At 40.8% G+C, this 15,100-nt stretch overlaps 4 protein-coding genes and 1 pseudogene across 4 annotated transcripts; 4 read left to right on the top strand and 1 right to left on the bottom strand.

Annotated features, from left to right (window-relative positions):
- Nucleotides 1-1,009: 1,009 nt before the first annotated feature.
- LOC121771768 (eukaryotic translation initiation factor 4B2-like) lies at nt 1,010-5,080 on the top strand. Its single transcript, XM_042168637.1, has 3 exons — nt 1,010-2,280; nt 3,433-4,092; nt 4,707-5,080. The coding sequence occupies exons 1-3, from the start codon at nt 1,121-1,123 to the stop codon at nt 4,723-4,725; spliced, it is 1,839 nt and encodes a 612-aa protein (XP_042024571.1). The 5' UTR covers nt 1,010-1,120; the 3' UTR covers nt 4,726-5,080.
- Nucleotides 5,081-5,355: 275 nt separating this feature from the next.
- Nucleotides 5,356-7,154, top strand: LOC121771769 (GDSL esterase/lipase At3g26430-like). Its single transcript, XM_042168639.1, has 5 exons — nt 5,356-5,752; nt 5,816-6,025; nt 6,096-6,262; nt 6,356-6,626; nt 6,697-7,154. Exons 1-5 carry the CDS (start codon nt 5,515-5,517, stop codon nt 6,957-6,959), a joined length of 1,149 nt encoding a protein of 382 aa, XP_042024573.1. The 5' UTR covers nt 5,356-5,514; the 3' UTR covers nt 6,960-7,154.
- A 275-nt stretch (nt 7,155-7,429) lies between these two features.
- LOC121772605 (GDSL esterase/lipase At3g26430-like) lies at nt 7,430-9,149 on the top strand. The gene is made up of 5 exons (XM_042169776.1): nt 7,430-7,755; nt 7,843-8,052; nt 8,131-8,297; nt 8,371-8,641; nt 8,709-9,149. Exons 1-5 carry the CDS (start codon nt 7,527-7,529, stop codon nt 8,969-8,971), a joined length of 1,140 nt encoding a protein of 379 aa, XP_042025710.1. The 5' UTR covers nt 7,430-7,526; the 3' UTR covers nt 8,972-9,149.
- A 485-nt stretch (nt 9,150-9,634) lies between these two features.
- Nucleotides 9,635-11,283, top strand: LOC121771431 (GDSL esterase/lipase At3g26430-like). The gene is made up of 5 exons (XM_042168210.1): nt 9,635-9,921; nt 9,984-10,193; nt 10,331-10,511; nt 10,598-10,851; nt 10,938-11,283. Exons 1-5 carry the CDS (start codon nt 9,684-9,686, stop codon nt 11,210-11,212), a joined length of 1,158 nt encoding a protein of 385 aa, XP_042024144.1. The 5' UTR covers nt 9,635-9,683; the 3' UTR covers nt 11,213-11,283.
- A 20-nt stretch (nt 11,284-11,303) lies between these two features.
- Nucleotides 11,304-13,153, bottom strand: LOC121771432 (annotated as a pseudogene).
- Nucleotides 13,154-15,100: the final 1,947 nt, after the last annotated feature.

Consider the following 15,100-nt stretch of genomic DNA (forward strand, 5'->3'; position numbering starts at 1 on the left):
CATTTATATCTCAATCTTTGGACATGTCGCAAATTAGATTCATATACTCCTATTTAAGATATATTTCAATAATAATTCGATCGTTTCATTTGTAGCAAGCCAGGCTCCCATATTTTAAATTGATTTACTCGGTTTGAAGCCTATTTTTTGTTGATCTTGTCATTTCACACGTGGTTAAAAATTAAGAACGACAATTCAAGCAATCAATTTTGATCCCTGAGAATGTCTAATCTCAATTATAGTCTCAGCAAACATATACTCCCTCCGTCCCGCACTACTCGCACTTATTTCCTTTTTGGGCGTCCCAAGTTACTTGCACTCTTTCCATTTTTAGTAAAAAATTTCACATACAGCCGTCATTTTTTACTTTCATATACACTCATTCCTTAATCTCCGAGCCGAAAAGGAAATGAGCGAGTAGCCCGGGACGGAGGGAGTACATATTAGGATGAGAAAATTTCCAAAAATGGTAATAGTGATTTTTTTTGAAAAAACAGAGAAGGGTAGAAAAGACATTCACCAGTTAAATGTTCTCAAATGATCATTAGTAACTCATTTGAGTTTTGAATGTTAATAAATGATTATTAAATAAGTAAACAAGACAATATATGATTCTCCGTCCATGGACTTGCTATAAGAAAATATGATTTCTCCACGCCCACTCTCGTTAACAGTTGAATGTCATAACCAATCAAATTACTCCATCTCCAATCAAATTACTCCACGTCATCAAAATTTATTTGGGGCACCCTAAACTCTGCTTCGTCCAGAAAAAATATTTAACATTAATCTCACTCAACGCTATTCTTAAAATACCCCGTATAGTTTTTTAGAAATAAATAAAATATTTACTAATATTAAAAAATTAATCCACATACATATAATTAAGTGGCAGCCAATGAAAAGATTCCACATGACTTTAGCGTAATTTTTTAGCTAATTTTAATTTAATCTGTTTTTTTAATGTAATGCGTGAGTCGTTACCTTGTTGGCTTAACTGTAGTCTTAATACATCTCTTCCCTTTCTACATTTAAACTCTCAGATTTTGGGGGAAACGAGAAAAAAAGGAAATTATACTCCACAAAATTCACATTTAATTGCCAGAGATCTTTGCACCAAATGTCGAAATCGCCATGGGGACTCGGCGCCTGGGCCGCCGAGGCCGAGAGGGAGGACGCCGAGCAGCGCGAGGCTGAGGAGAAGGCCGCCGCCGCCGCGGCGGCGGCGCCCGTGGCCAGCTTCCCTAGCCTGAAGGAAGGTGTGAGCACCGCCAAGCAGAAGAAGAAGAAGACCAAAATGTCACTCCAGGAATTTAGGGTTATGCCTTCTCACGGCCGCGGACTGACGCCGGAGGAAATGCTCCGCCTCCCCACGGGGCCCAAGGAGCGCTCGGCGGAGGAAATGCAGTACGGCAGATTGGGCGGCGGCTTTTCCAATTACGGCTCCAGACCCGGCTCCAGCGGGCCTAATTCGGGTCGGAGGGAGTTTGAGGGCCGGAGATCTTACGGATTTGAGGATGATGGGCGGAGGGGGCCTCCGCAGCAATCTAGGGTTTCGGAATTCGATCAGCCTTCGCGAGCTGATGAGGTCGATAATTGGGCGTCGATGAAGAAGCAAACGATCCTACCCGATCACGATTCGCGTGAATCCCGGGCTGGGGGTAAGTACACCTCACTCGGGGGAAGCAGCGGCGGAGCATCGCGCGCCGATGAAGTGGACAATTGGGCGTCTATGAAGAAGCCTGTTTCACAGCCCCAGCAGGCGAGAAGTTCGAGCTTTGGCTCGGGCTTTTCGAGGCCCGAGACTGATCGTTGGACCCGTAATGAGAGCTTCGGGTCCGGATTCTCAAAGCCTGAATCCGACCGGTGGGGGGATCGGAGTGAGCAAAATCCGAGCTTGAGTTTGAGTTCACTTAAAATTGAGGATGGGGACGCGGTGAAGGTTAACAAGCCGAATCCGTTTGGGGCGGCCAGGCCGAGGGAGGAAGTGCTGGCTGAGAAAGGGTTGGATTGGAAGAAGCTGGACTTGGAGGTTGCAGAGAAAAAACACTCGGTTAGTGGTGGGAGTAGGCCTACAAGTTCTCACTCGACTGGTCTGGAGTCTCCGCAGGTGAGCGGGTCAGAGGCACCTCCTGCATTGGGTGGAGCTGGTGAAGCTATAGTGAGACAGAAACCTAAAGTAAATCCGTTTGGGGATGCTAAGCCTAGAGAAGTTCTGCTGGAGCAGAAGGGCTTGGATTGGAAGAAGATTGATCTTAAGCTGGACAGACGTGTGGACAGGTAGTTATTAATTATGCAATGCATTTTGTTGCTGTCATTTTATTTTTTGAAAGGTGTGATTTTAGGGCTGTGATGACAAGTTAATGGTTTGTTTGGTAATGTCCATTTTGGCTTGATACATGCAATCATGAAAATTGGTGAGTTTTTTGTAGTTATTCTTGACTTTTAGGGGTACGGTTTAGTTTTGGCATAATAACGATGGAAAAGGGAATATTTTGAGGCGATATGATCTCTGTTGTTTCGTATCATCAATTATAAATGTTAACATGTATAAAATGAATTTTCATATGAATGCAATGGGACTTTGGAAGTGTCCTTATGATGAAAAAGTGAACTTTGGCAGTTTAGATATCTGTATCCAAGGGACATTTCTGTCAAAAAATCTTGAAGCCCACTGAGTAAATCTGTATCCAGTTAGAGCATTTGTGACAAACTCTAATCTATATCCAGTAAGATCATTTATGACAAACTCCAAACATACATTTGCTTGGTTAAGGAATTAGAAGTTCAATATCAACCCGATATGATTAATTTATAGAGTTAGGCAGAGATGTTAGCTAATGATAACTGGTGGATGGGACTAAGGATGGATGTTTGGGTTATAGTTGCGAGGTTTATAAGTGTTTACTGTAACTCCTAGTGTTATGTACTCCTAGTAAACAATGTAATTTTATGGGTCAAGGTAACATAAGATTGGCAAGTATGCGCAGAATGTCAAATGGAGGTATGGAATTCAGTTGCAAACAAAAGGCCTAGAGGACTGCAATTAGTTTAGAGCAAGTTATTTCTTGATTTGTTTATAATTCACTTCAGTTTACATGAATGCAGAGGTTTCCATTAAGGTGTCACAATGCTTTTTAAACGCTTGATGTAATAATGCTTGTACTGTTTTATGTTCTTGATTGTGATATGGGAGAAGTTGCTGATGGTGTACTATTTTTAATAGTTGTAAACTGTTTGTGGTATCTTTTAATTCATTCTCTTGAGGTAGTAGTACTAGATTGGATAAATTCGTTTAATCTAGAAGGGCATAAACATAATCGGTGTTACCTCTTTTACATACAGTGGATCTGAAAAAAAATTGAAATGGTAAAAGCTTTTAGCATGAGTATAAGATACTTTTGTTTTTAGCTGAAGAGATAACATTTTCAGGCCTGAGACAGAAGAAGAGAAGAATTTGAAGGAAGAAATTGAGCAACTGAAAAAGGAATTGCCACAAAACACTGGTGAAGAAGAAGCTGGCGTGCAAGATCAAATACATAAAAAGGAGCAGGAGTTGGAACTTCTGGTCTCTCAGTTGGATGACAAAGTTCGCTATAGTCAGAGAAATTTCGAGAGGCAAAGCCCCGGGGCAGTTCGGGGTGCTGGATTTAATGATAGACCTCCTTCTCGAACCGGACTTAATGAGGGCAGATCCGGATTTTGTGACCGACCTCCTTCTGCCGCTGGACAATATGAGGAACCTAGAGCAGGCTATCAAGAGAGACCTCGATCTCGTCCAGGTGCATATGAGGATTCAATAGCTGGCTTTGCTGAGAGACCTCCTTCTCGACCTGGGGCACATGAAGATCCCCAGGCTGGGTTACATGAAAGACCCCGTTCGAGGCAGGGAGCCTATCAAGATACCAGATCTTCCTATTCTCAGAGAGCTTCTTATGCAGATGGAGCATATCAAGATCCCAGAGCTCTAGATGGCAATGAGAGGCCTCATTCGCGTGGCTCTGTGAATCCATGGGCGAGACCAAGTGATGACAGAAGATATATTCAAGGAAGTAGAGGCAGAGGATTTTCAGGTGGTAGAGATGTCAACAGGTACTGCGTTCTCTTTTGTTTTTTTTGTATTTAATATTTTATCCTGCTCTCCTGCACTTGCAAGTTACCTGACCCAGCTCTTACTACTATAAACCTGTTGAAGCTTCTTGAAAGTCTGCCTTTCTTGATGAATATGCTTGAGATATTGGTTCCTATTGATCTGTCATTTATTAACTAGCAATACGAGTAAGAGAAGTGGTTTCATATAAAAACCATTCAAGTCTGTTATTTCTATTGGTAACTTTAGAAGAGACTGTTGTAGCCCTTTTGGATGTCTGTACTTGGAAAATGCCTTAGATGAAGGTGTCTCCTTTTTCTTGCATTACGATTCTTACTTGCATGGCTATATCGTGTAACTAAGCTTCTAGCTTTGCTGGGGGAACTTGTACTTGTAAGTCGATGATGTTTGAAACAGTAGTCAATGCAACTGTGATATCGGGACACTCCATGCTGCCTCATGATTTCTACTCATCGCACTTAGGATATTCTTACACGCACACTGTAACTTCTTTTCATTTCTGCTGAAGCATGATGAACTCATATGCTTCCCCTATAATATCATATCTGGTAATATAGAACCCACGATTGATCGTTGTGCTTGTGTCATTTGACAGGTCAGGGTCGAGGTGGTGAACTCCTGCACGAGATTCTCCCAGGACTCTATTTCTTCCAGTTGTCCTTTTGCTCGCTCTCTAACTAGTTAGATGCAATAATACATTGGCACCCCTATTCATCATTTCATGATTTTTGCTGTGCGGAATGGAGCTGGAATATCTAAATTCTGACAACATACAACTCTTGCATTAATTGTTGTTGCATCTTGATGATGTGTAAAATTCTCATTTCCCCCCTTTTTCCTTTCCTTCTATCCTTTTGTAGTGGGATCAAATATCCATCTTCTCCAAAAAAGGGACACTGTAATGCACAACACTGCCCTGGTTTTTGGTCTTACTCTGTTTTTACCACGGAATATATTTGTTTGTGTACACTCTGTTCCTGCTTTTAATCCTATGTTGTTTAACAATTCTTACTCTAAAGCAATGTTGTTCCCATGTCCTTGCTAAACTTTCCAGGCTGCTATGCTCCTTGGTCTTCGTCTTCTTGTTTTCTGTTTAAAATCAGGGCTTATATGTTCGATAGATGACGTTGTAATGATTTTCTTGTTGGAATAAATGGGCCATTTGCTATCATTTTCTTCATTCGATTAAATGAATTGGAAGAGTCGATGAATTCCATTTGGAAAAGTCAGTTTGATGGGGAGAGTTCTGGAAGGCTACTTACGTGCTCAAACTTTTTATCTCAGCAGCAAAACTAGTCAAATATGATGTGGTGTCTATCTGTGTATTCTTCCCAATTTTTCACTCATCTATAAATCCAATAATTGACATACTAAAAATCCCATCATAAACTACCTCATATTTCATGGAGTTAAAGGTTTCCACACTGCATTTCCTGCTCATAGCTCAGATACTAAACCCAAGCTCAGTTGTTGGCTCAAACACCTGCAAATTCCCAGCCATCTTCAACTTTGGCGACTCGAATTCTGACACCGGTGGCTTCTCTGCAGCATTTGGCCAAGTTCCTCCTCCCAATGGGGAGACATTCTTCCACGCCCCAGCCGGCCGCAACAGCGATGGCCGTCTCATCATCGATTTTATAGGTGTGTACCATTTCCTTGATTCTTGAAATTATATGCTTGTGTTGACAACTTATATTGTCACAGCTCAGAGCCTAAGACTGCCTTATCTCAGCGCTTTTCTTGATTCTGTTGGCTCAAACTTCAGCCATGGAGCTAACTATGCAACTGCTGCTGCAACCATAAGGCCTCAAAACTTATCCCTTTTCAGCGGAGGGTACAGCCCGATCTCCCTCGATGTGCAGCTGGTCGAGTACTCGGATTTCGTGACAAGATCACAAGTTGTTAGAGAAAAAGGTGCATACTTTAGCATATTTTCATGCCTGGCTGCTTTTCTTGCCTCATATTAGATTTCATTCCTGTGAAGGGTTCTTCCGCAGCTTGCTGCCCGAGAAGGGTTACTTCGCCCGGGCTTTGTACACGTTCGACATAGGCCAGAACGACATAACCGCTGCCTATGATCTCGGCTTGACCACAGAGGAAGTCAAGGCACAAGTTCCTGATATGATAGGACAGTTCTCCTCTGCCATTAAGGTTTTAACTCACCTTACTTCTATTGGACAAAGCCTTAGGTTTTTTTAACTTTTCGAGCATCTTAAAATCGCGTTCATGTTGTTTGTGGAGCAGAAAATATATAGTTTAGGTGGGAGAACATTTTGGATACACAACACAGCACCATTAGGTTGTTTGACCTACGTTATTGATGCTCAAGCAGCTACTACACCGGAGGTTGATAGATATGGTTGTTTGATCCCTTTCAACGAGGCTTCGCAGCATTTCAACGTGAAACTGCACAAAGCTGTATTGCAGCTGAGGGAGGAGCTCCCTCTTGCTGCAATCACATATGTTGATATCTACTCAGCCAAGTATGCTCTCATCAGCCAGGCAAAGAAACTAGGTGATGAATAGTACTAAAAGATGCTGTCATTTGAGATTTATCGAGCTATGTTGAAAGTTCATCTGTGCAGGATTTGAGGATCCATTCCAAGTCTGCTGTGGCTATGGAGGGAAGTACAACTACAACAGATTTTCTAGGTGTGGGGACAAGACTGTTGTGAACGGGACAGAGGTCGTTCTCGCCAAGTCGTGCAAGGATCCATCTGTTTGGATCAATTGGGACGGGGTTCACTTCACGGAGGCAGCCAATAAGTGGATCTTTGATCAGATTACAAATGGCTCGTTTTCAGATCCTCCAGTTTCTGTTCAATCCGCGTGCAACAGAAGCAGCTGAAGATGGCATTAGCCCTTCCTACACTTCCATTGATCTCATGAGTTGTTGAATGCTAGGCATTTGTTAGTGTATTAGAGTTGTAATTTACCAAGTTTTATAGTAGCAACTTTGCGTTGTATAAACCGCGCTCTTTTCTTCCGTTTCAGAGCGTTCCATATTTCAGTTCAAAATGATAGTGGATCAACAAAACCATAAGTTATCTTCTTAAAAAGTCACATAACCACTTTGTATGGAAAATCACTACTTTGTAGTGAATGTGAAGCAAAATATTAGGCTACAAAGTGAAACATATGTTTCATTATATTATGGCAAACATTGCTGATTAATCAAAATATTATTCATAAAGATTGCTGATTAGTCAAAATGGAAAACAACAAAATACTAGTCAATGATAAGGTTGGTCAGCTGTCTATTTTCCCAGTTTCTCACTCATTACATAACACAATTTAAAAAATAAAATAAAGAAAAACTTAGTGCTGGCTATAATTTTGCCTAATCAAATCCTATAGATAGAAAATTCAGCTTTAAACATTCTGAAAATCTTGTCAAAAAACCATCTCAGATTTCATGGAGTTTAAGGTGTATTCTCTGCTTCTGATATTTCTTCTTCTGCCAAACTCAGTTCTTGGCTCAAACAAGTGCAACTTTCCAGCCATTTTCAACTTTGGCGACTCGAATTCAGACACTGGTGGCTTCTCAGCTGCATTCCGTCAAGCTCCTCCTCCCTATGGAGAAACGTTCTTCCATGCCCCTGCTGGCCGTTGGAGCGACGGCCGTCTCATCATAGATTTTATAGGTCTGTGAATTTCCATATCATCACTAAGTATCCATTTTCTCGATTCTTGAAACTATATGTTTATATATGGTGTTACTTTTGTTACAGCTGAGAGTTTGGGATTGCCTTATCTCAGTGCTTTTCTTGATTCTGTGGGCTCAAACTTCAGCCATGGGGCCAACTTTGCAACTTATGCATCAACCATTAGGCCTCAGAACTTGTCCCTTTCCGCGGGAGGCTACAGCCCGATCTCCCTTGACGTGCAGCAAGTCGAGTTCTCTGGTTTCATGACAAGATCACAAGCTGTTAGAGAAAAAGGTGCCTATTTCAACATATAAAATGACCAGACCAGATTGGTCTGTTTTTGCCTATTTTTCATAGTTCATTTCCATGTAGGGCTATCCCTCGACTCTCTCCTGGAGAAGGACCACTTCTCCCGAGCATTGTACACGTTCGACATAGGCCAGAACGACCTCACTGCCGGCTTGGATCTCAACTTGACCTTGGAAGAAATCAAGGCACAAGTTCCTGATATGATAGGACAGTACTCCTCTGTGATTAAGGTATGGACATTTTTTTCACTTGCTTCTTTTGGAAAGTTTTCGAGCACGAGTGAAATCATGTTTTGTGAGGCAGGAAATATACAGGTTAGGAGGGAGATCATTCTGGATACACAACACAGCACCATTAGGCTGTTTTGCATATGTTCTTGATGCTCTAGCTGACACTACACCAGAGGTTGACAGATACGGCTGCTTGATCCCATACAACCAGATTTCACAGTTTTTCAACGTGAAACTATACGAAGCCGTGGTGCTTCTGAGGGAGGAAATCCCTCTGGCTGCAGTCACATATGTTGACATGTACTCAGCCAAGTATGCTATCATCAGTCAGGCAAAGGAGCTAGGTGAGTGAGTAGTAAAACATGCACATTTTTTCGATTTGTGCAGCTATGTTGAGGGTGGTTGGTGCAGGATTTGAGGATCCATTCCGAGCATGCTGTGGGTACGGAGGGGATTACAACTACAGCCGGTATGCTAGGTGCGGGAGCAAGGCTGTTGTGAACGGGACAGAGGTGGTGGTGGCTAAGTCGTGCAAGGATCCGTCTGCTTGGATCAGTTGGGATGGGATCCACTTCACCGAGGCGGCTAGCAAGTGGATCTTTGATCAGATTGCGGATGGCTCGTTTTCAGACCCTCCGGTTTCACTTGAATCCGCGTGCAGCAGAAGCAACTGAAGATGACATTAGGCATTCCAATTTTGCTCCATTTTATGTATTTTGAGTTGTTTCTTTGCTGCAAATGGTTGGAATTCAGTTAGGCCTTTTAATACTGTTACATTGATCTACAAATTCAGATATCATTGTAAAGTTCTTTATGAAGAAATACTAATGTGAAACCATATGCATAGAGAAATTACATACAGGTAGAGCCCAAAATGGCAAAGGGCACAAGTTTTGTTTTGATAAATGAAAATAAATTTGGTGTCTGAAAAAACCAAGTCAAAGTCAATTTTGGATTGCTGGATCTAAAGTTTCCACTTAGAAATTTTCAAAATAGTGAAATATTTTATTCAGTTTTGTTGACTTTTATCCAATTGAGAAATTTCTCTATCCAATGGGGTCTACCAATTTAACATCTCTATTCCTAATATTCTACTGGTACTTTACTACAATCCACCACAAACAACAACCTCAATCTTGATCTTAATCTTAATCTTAATCTTAATCTTAATCTTAATCTTAATCTTAATCTTAATCTTAATCTTAATCTTAATCTTAATCTTAATCTTAATCTTAATCTTGGCCTTGTTTAACAACTGTATTTGATTCCATACCCATAAAAAAAAAAGTTCTTATTGTAACATGCACAACCTTTTAAAAAAAAATTTATTTACCAAAGTAGTATTGAGAGAGAGAGAGCTACAGACTTCAGTTGCTTCTAAAAATTATGGAGTTCAAATTCAGTGTACTCAAATTGCATTTGATTGCCCTATTTCTTCTTCCAACCTCAACGCTAGGTTCCAATACCTGCAATTTTCCCGCCATTTTCAACTTCGGCGATTCCAATTCCGACACCGGCGGCCTATCTGCGGCGTTTGGCCAAGCTCCTCCTCCCAACGGAGCCACATTCTTCCACTCCCCCTCCGGCCGCTACTGTGATGGCCGCCTTCTAATCGATTTCATAGGTCTCTCTCCCTCTCTGTTTTTTGGTAGTGGATTGATAATGATTAATCTGCTTTTGCTGCAGCTGAAAGTGTGGGATTGCCTTATCTCGATGCATTTCTGGACTCGATGGGAACAAATTTCAGGCATGGATGCAATTTTGCGACTGCTGAATCGACGATCAGGCGTCAGAACACAACCATTTGGCAGAGTGGGTATAGCCCCATATCTCTCGACGTTCAACACCTCCAATTTTCGGATTTTCTAACAAGATCACAAAATTTTAGAGAAAAAGGTATGAATATTGTTATTCATTCTGCACTTGGACACTGGTCATTTCTTCTCTTGTTGTTTGTTTTTTTTGCTGAAAATGGAGCTTGATTCGAATTTAACACAAACTTGAGCTGATTTAACTGCATTTTCCCTAAAAAGGGTTGTTTCAGAACCTGTTTCCAGAGGAGGATTATATCTCCCGAGCTTTATACACCTTCGACATAGGCCAGAATGATCTCACCGCCGGCTACAAACTCAACTTGTCGACTGAGGAAGTCAAGGCCTATGTTCCTGATGTGTTAGGCCAGCTCTCTCATGTAATCAAGGTAAGAAAACAACCGTAACCCTTCGCGGTTTAGCCCTCACCGTCGTTGCCAGATGCAAATAACGGCTGTTTTACTATTAAACAGCTGATTTATGGCCAAGGGGGAGGACATTTTGGGTACACAACACGGGGCCAGTTGGTTGCTTGCCGTATGTCATGGACAGGTTCTTGGTCACTGCAGCGCAGATTGACAAACATGGCTGCTCGTCTCCATACAACGATGTCTCACAGTATTTCAACCTCAAACTGAGGGAGCTCGTCTTGCAGCTCAGGGACGAGCTCCCTGCAGCTGCAATCACGTATGTGGATGTTTACGTGGTTAAGTATTCTCTCATCAGCCAAGCAAACAAACTAGGTATGAGTTTCCCACTTTTTTTCTGTTTCTGCTGAGGGATCTGTGTTTTTCCGTGTTTTAGTCTGTGTTGAAGAGAAAAATGGCAGGATTCGAGAATCCATTCGTTGCTTGCTGCGGCCATGAAGGGAAATACAACTACAATAGGTGCATCAAATGTGGTAGCAAGACAGTTGTCAATGGGACAGAGACTGTTCTTGCTGTTTCATGCAAGGATCCCTCGACGAGGATCAGTTGGGATGGGACACACTTCACCGAGGCAGCAAATAGGTACATCTTCGATCAAGTTGTTGGTGGGGCGTTTTCAGACCCTCCTGTTTCATTGAAGTTTGCTTGTAATAGGATGAATACCTCACAGAAGTAGCTGTGGTCATGTCATCAAACACAGATCTTGAAACATTGATGCACAATGAATAAAATTTCACATTTCTTGCAGCCTTATTATGGAAGTTCTGTTTATGAAGCATGAAACCTTAAATCTGTGAAAAAATACCACATTATAGAATACATCAGAAGCTACTTAGCAACTACTAAAGATTCATGGTTGTAATGGTTCAAATCAATTATCATCACAGTTATGTCATCCAAACTACCCCTACCAACAGCAAGATCAGCAAGCTTCTTGCACGCGGCTAGAAGCCCTCTCTCGTTCAAGAATCTGTTCTCGTTTTCTGGGAAACGAGTCTTCATCTTCGTCTTCTTCACCACTGAAATTCTCCTGGATTTGGCCGGAGGGCTTCCATCCTCGTCTGCACTTCCTCTCTGTCGTATACTGTCCATTTTCCGTCCACTAGGGTTTCGTATGCGTTGCTTCTTGGCACTTGAACACGACTGCATCACGACATCTACTGCTTCTTCATTGCTCACCTATCACCATTGCACAACACAAAAAACAAGATTGCCGATGAGCAGCTGAATTCTTGCAAAACTACATCAAAATCGCGATTTTCACTCACCTCTTCCCAGAAGCCGTCGGATGCTGAAAGGATGTACTTCATATCCGGATCCAAGCATACAACCTTCGTGTCGGGCTCTGCCATCACCCAGTCCTTGAGATGAGCATCTCCGATGCTTCTGGAAACTGCGAGAGTCCCATGAACTCTCCAAGTACCGCGATGAATCTCCACATATCCACCCTGTTTTGGCACATGATCATCAAATAAGCTCCAAAACTCATTTCAAGATTCACTAATTTTGTGCATATGATCAGAAAAGGAAGGACTCATGATAAGTAAAAATACTTAATCCTCTATTCGCCTTCGCTCCTCTTCTCGCATGGGTCTGTGGTCCGTCGTTAGAGCTTCTGCAGATCCACCTCCCATACACAAAACCGCTCTGCAGTCGCCCAAGTTCGAAACCACCATTTCCCTTCCATCAATCAGTACAGTCACACAACAAGCACCACTATCCAGCCCCTACAATTTCAGGGTAAAGATTGATATGTTTTTCACAAATTGTTGATTTCATGAGTGAGATTTGTGCAGAAACTCATCATATGTTCCATTTCAAGGAAAAGAAGAAAGATTACCTGTTTCAAGAATTCCTCATCTGTTTTCAGATAGCCTGCTTTACATGCTGCTTTTTTTTCTTTGTTTTCTGAAATGCTTTCTAACATTTCAAAAATCTTTAGATGCAAATTCTCTGCCACAAATGCTGCTGCTTTGCTTCCTCCATACCCATCATACACTCCAAAGAATCTCTACATTTCAAAACACTATCACTTTCCAAAAATCACACACACACACACAGAAAGCTCCTATTCACAGAAACAGCAAGAATCCACATGCCACCTAAATCCCAACTCTCTTCACACCAAAAATCTATCATACCAATACATGAACAATCGACAAAAACCCAAAATCAAGAATCGTTTTTTACACTTACTTATCACCATTTGCAGAAGCAAAAACCTTGTAGGAATCTTCCATGAACTTCTTCTTCCCCTTCAACGAATAAACACCCACCCCAGAATCAGCAAAACAGCACACAGGATCATCGTAGGATTCCTCAAAATTGGGAATCTCTGACAACACAGCTGGAATCTCAATTCTCAGCGGCCGTTTTCTCTTCAACGCGCCACTCAAACTCGGGCACCCGGCGATTACAGCTCCATCGTTCATTTCTTGGAAGATTTGAGCTCGAAAATTGTGAAAAATTGCGAATGGGGTAGTTTGGATTTTTAGCTCATATGATTGGGTGTAACGGTTAGGAATTTAGGTGGGGTCAAAAAACAGCATTTTTGTGGGAGTTTTTAAGGTTTGATTTGATAAAATCAGAGGTGATGGGTCGGAACTTTGAATGTTTGTTACAGAGCCGTTAGGGATTTGGAGATTATTTAATGAGCATATGATTATGTCAAACCTATATTCAATTTTTAATTATTAAAATTTTATAATTGTATATTGATGAAATTAAGTACGATATGAGAAAACTTGTATACTGAAATGAAACTCTCAACTAAAATAAAATGGTAAATGGAATCTGTTTTAAATACTAGTATGAGTACATAAGCATAGAAGTATTATAATACTACAATTTTATTTTATTGGATTGGCAAAGTTATTTTTACTCACAGTCGCTACGTCAATAAATTTAAAATTTTTTACTTTATTCAAATTCTGTCATACTAGTAAGGTTTATTTAATATTTTGTGTCAAGTAGTATAAACTAAATAAATACTCCTAATTAAATACGTTTATTTTACTTTTGTCAATCAATCTTGAAATTTCAATACTGAACTTGAGCTTTTAACTTGATAACAATTAACAAACGAATTAATCTTTTGAACTTATCTAATTATTTGACATAGGCCATGGTTCTAGATCATTGCCGGCATCATTCTTCATTAATTCTTCAACTTTTTAATTGAAATATAGCAACCTAGTTACTTGTTCAAATGCATGTCACAGTTTTAGTATTTTACCTTGTGAAGTCATTGACCCACTCAACCTTTTATACTAGCTAGGGCTAGGACTAGGACTCTAGGGCCTCGTTTGGTAGCCATGTCATGTTTCGACTAGACATGATACAATTCGTGATAGTTATCATAGTTTCAATTTGTTTATTTACCTTGATTGGTTGTTTGATAGCTTAAGATAATTACGAGTTATCATATTTAAGTGTTTGGTACAAGTTACAAATAAGGATAAAATTATGATTGTCAAAAGTATCCTCATTAATTTAAATTAATCCCTAAACTATCCTTAAAGAATAATTGTTGTCTCTCTCTTCTACGGCTCTCTGTTTACTACACTTCTCCAAATTTCCAATATCCCAAAATCAACATCTTCCTCATTTTCTCTCTACTATACTTCTCCAAATTCCCAAAACCACCGGCTTCCTCAATCTCCTCTCCACGCACTGGCGATTCTCCATGGCGCCACCACCGTCACCGCCTTCCCTCTCCCTTCCCCCTCGTCTCCCTCTCTCTCTGGATCGTGCTCTCTCTCTCTCTCTCTGTCCACTCTCTGAGTTGGACAAACCCAATCCTTTGCAACATAATGTCAAGATCTGTATCAAATTTGAACAAGCTCAAGAGGCCACGTTTAACAAAAATCTGCAAATGAGCAAATCACCATGTCAGTAGCTGCAATGTGTCCGGAGATGATATAGTCACACAATTAGAGATTGGAGAAATAGTCCAATAAATTAGCATTGAAATAGGCCAAGAGATTTGAGGGTTTTTTCAAGGTATTTCAGGTAAATCTTGAAGAATACTTGCAAAAGTCCTAACCTTGATTCAGAAATAGAGTCGCCGGAAGAAATGGATTCCACCGGATGTTTGAGTTGCCGGAAGAAATTGAGGGAGGCAGAATGAGAGTATTGTGGAAGAACTTCTTGTCCCAATTTTTTTGAAGTGAGGATTGTTTTTGTGTAGTGAGGCGTTTATTTTGGATTAGGTTTAGAAAATTTTAAATTATGGGTAAAAATGTATTTTGTAAAATTAACTAGGTATTCTTGATATGTAACATGGCAAAATGGGTGGTTACATATATCATTGAAACATAGATTTTTCAATGGGCTTTGTGCGGGCCGGATACAAAATACGGGCTATTAAGTTTATTAACATAGCTACCAAATGCATAAATAAACTCGGATTAATCTCCTCATCTAGCCGTAACATAGCTACCAAACGGCCCCTAAGTGTGATTGGTAGGATTGGAGATCATCTCGCAAGTTGCTACCACTACATAATACTCCTAGGGGCCGTTTGGTAGCTATGTTACGGCTAGATGAGGAGATTAATCCGAGT

Source organism: Salvia splendens, chromosome 16, assembly GCF_004379255.2.
Source record: "Salvia splendens isolate huo1 chromosome 16, SspV2, whole genome shotgun sequence".
NCBI classification, from domain to species: Eukaryota; Viridiplantae; Streptophyta; class Magnoliopsida; order Lamiales; family Lamiaceae; genus Salvia; species Salvia splendens.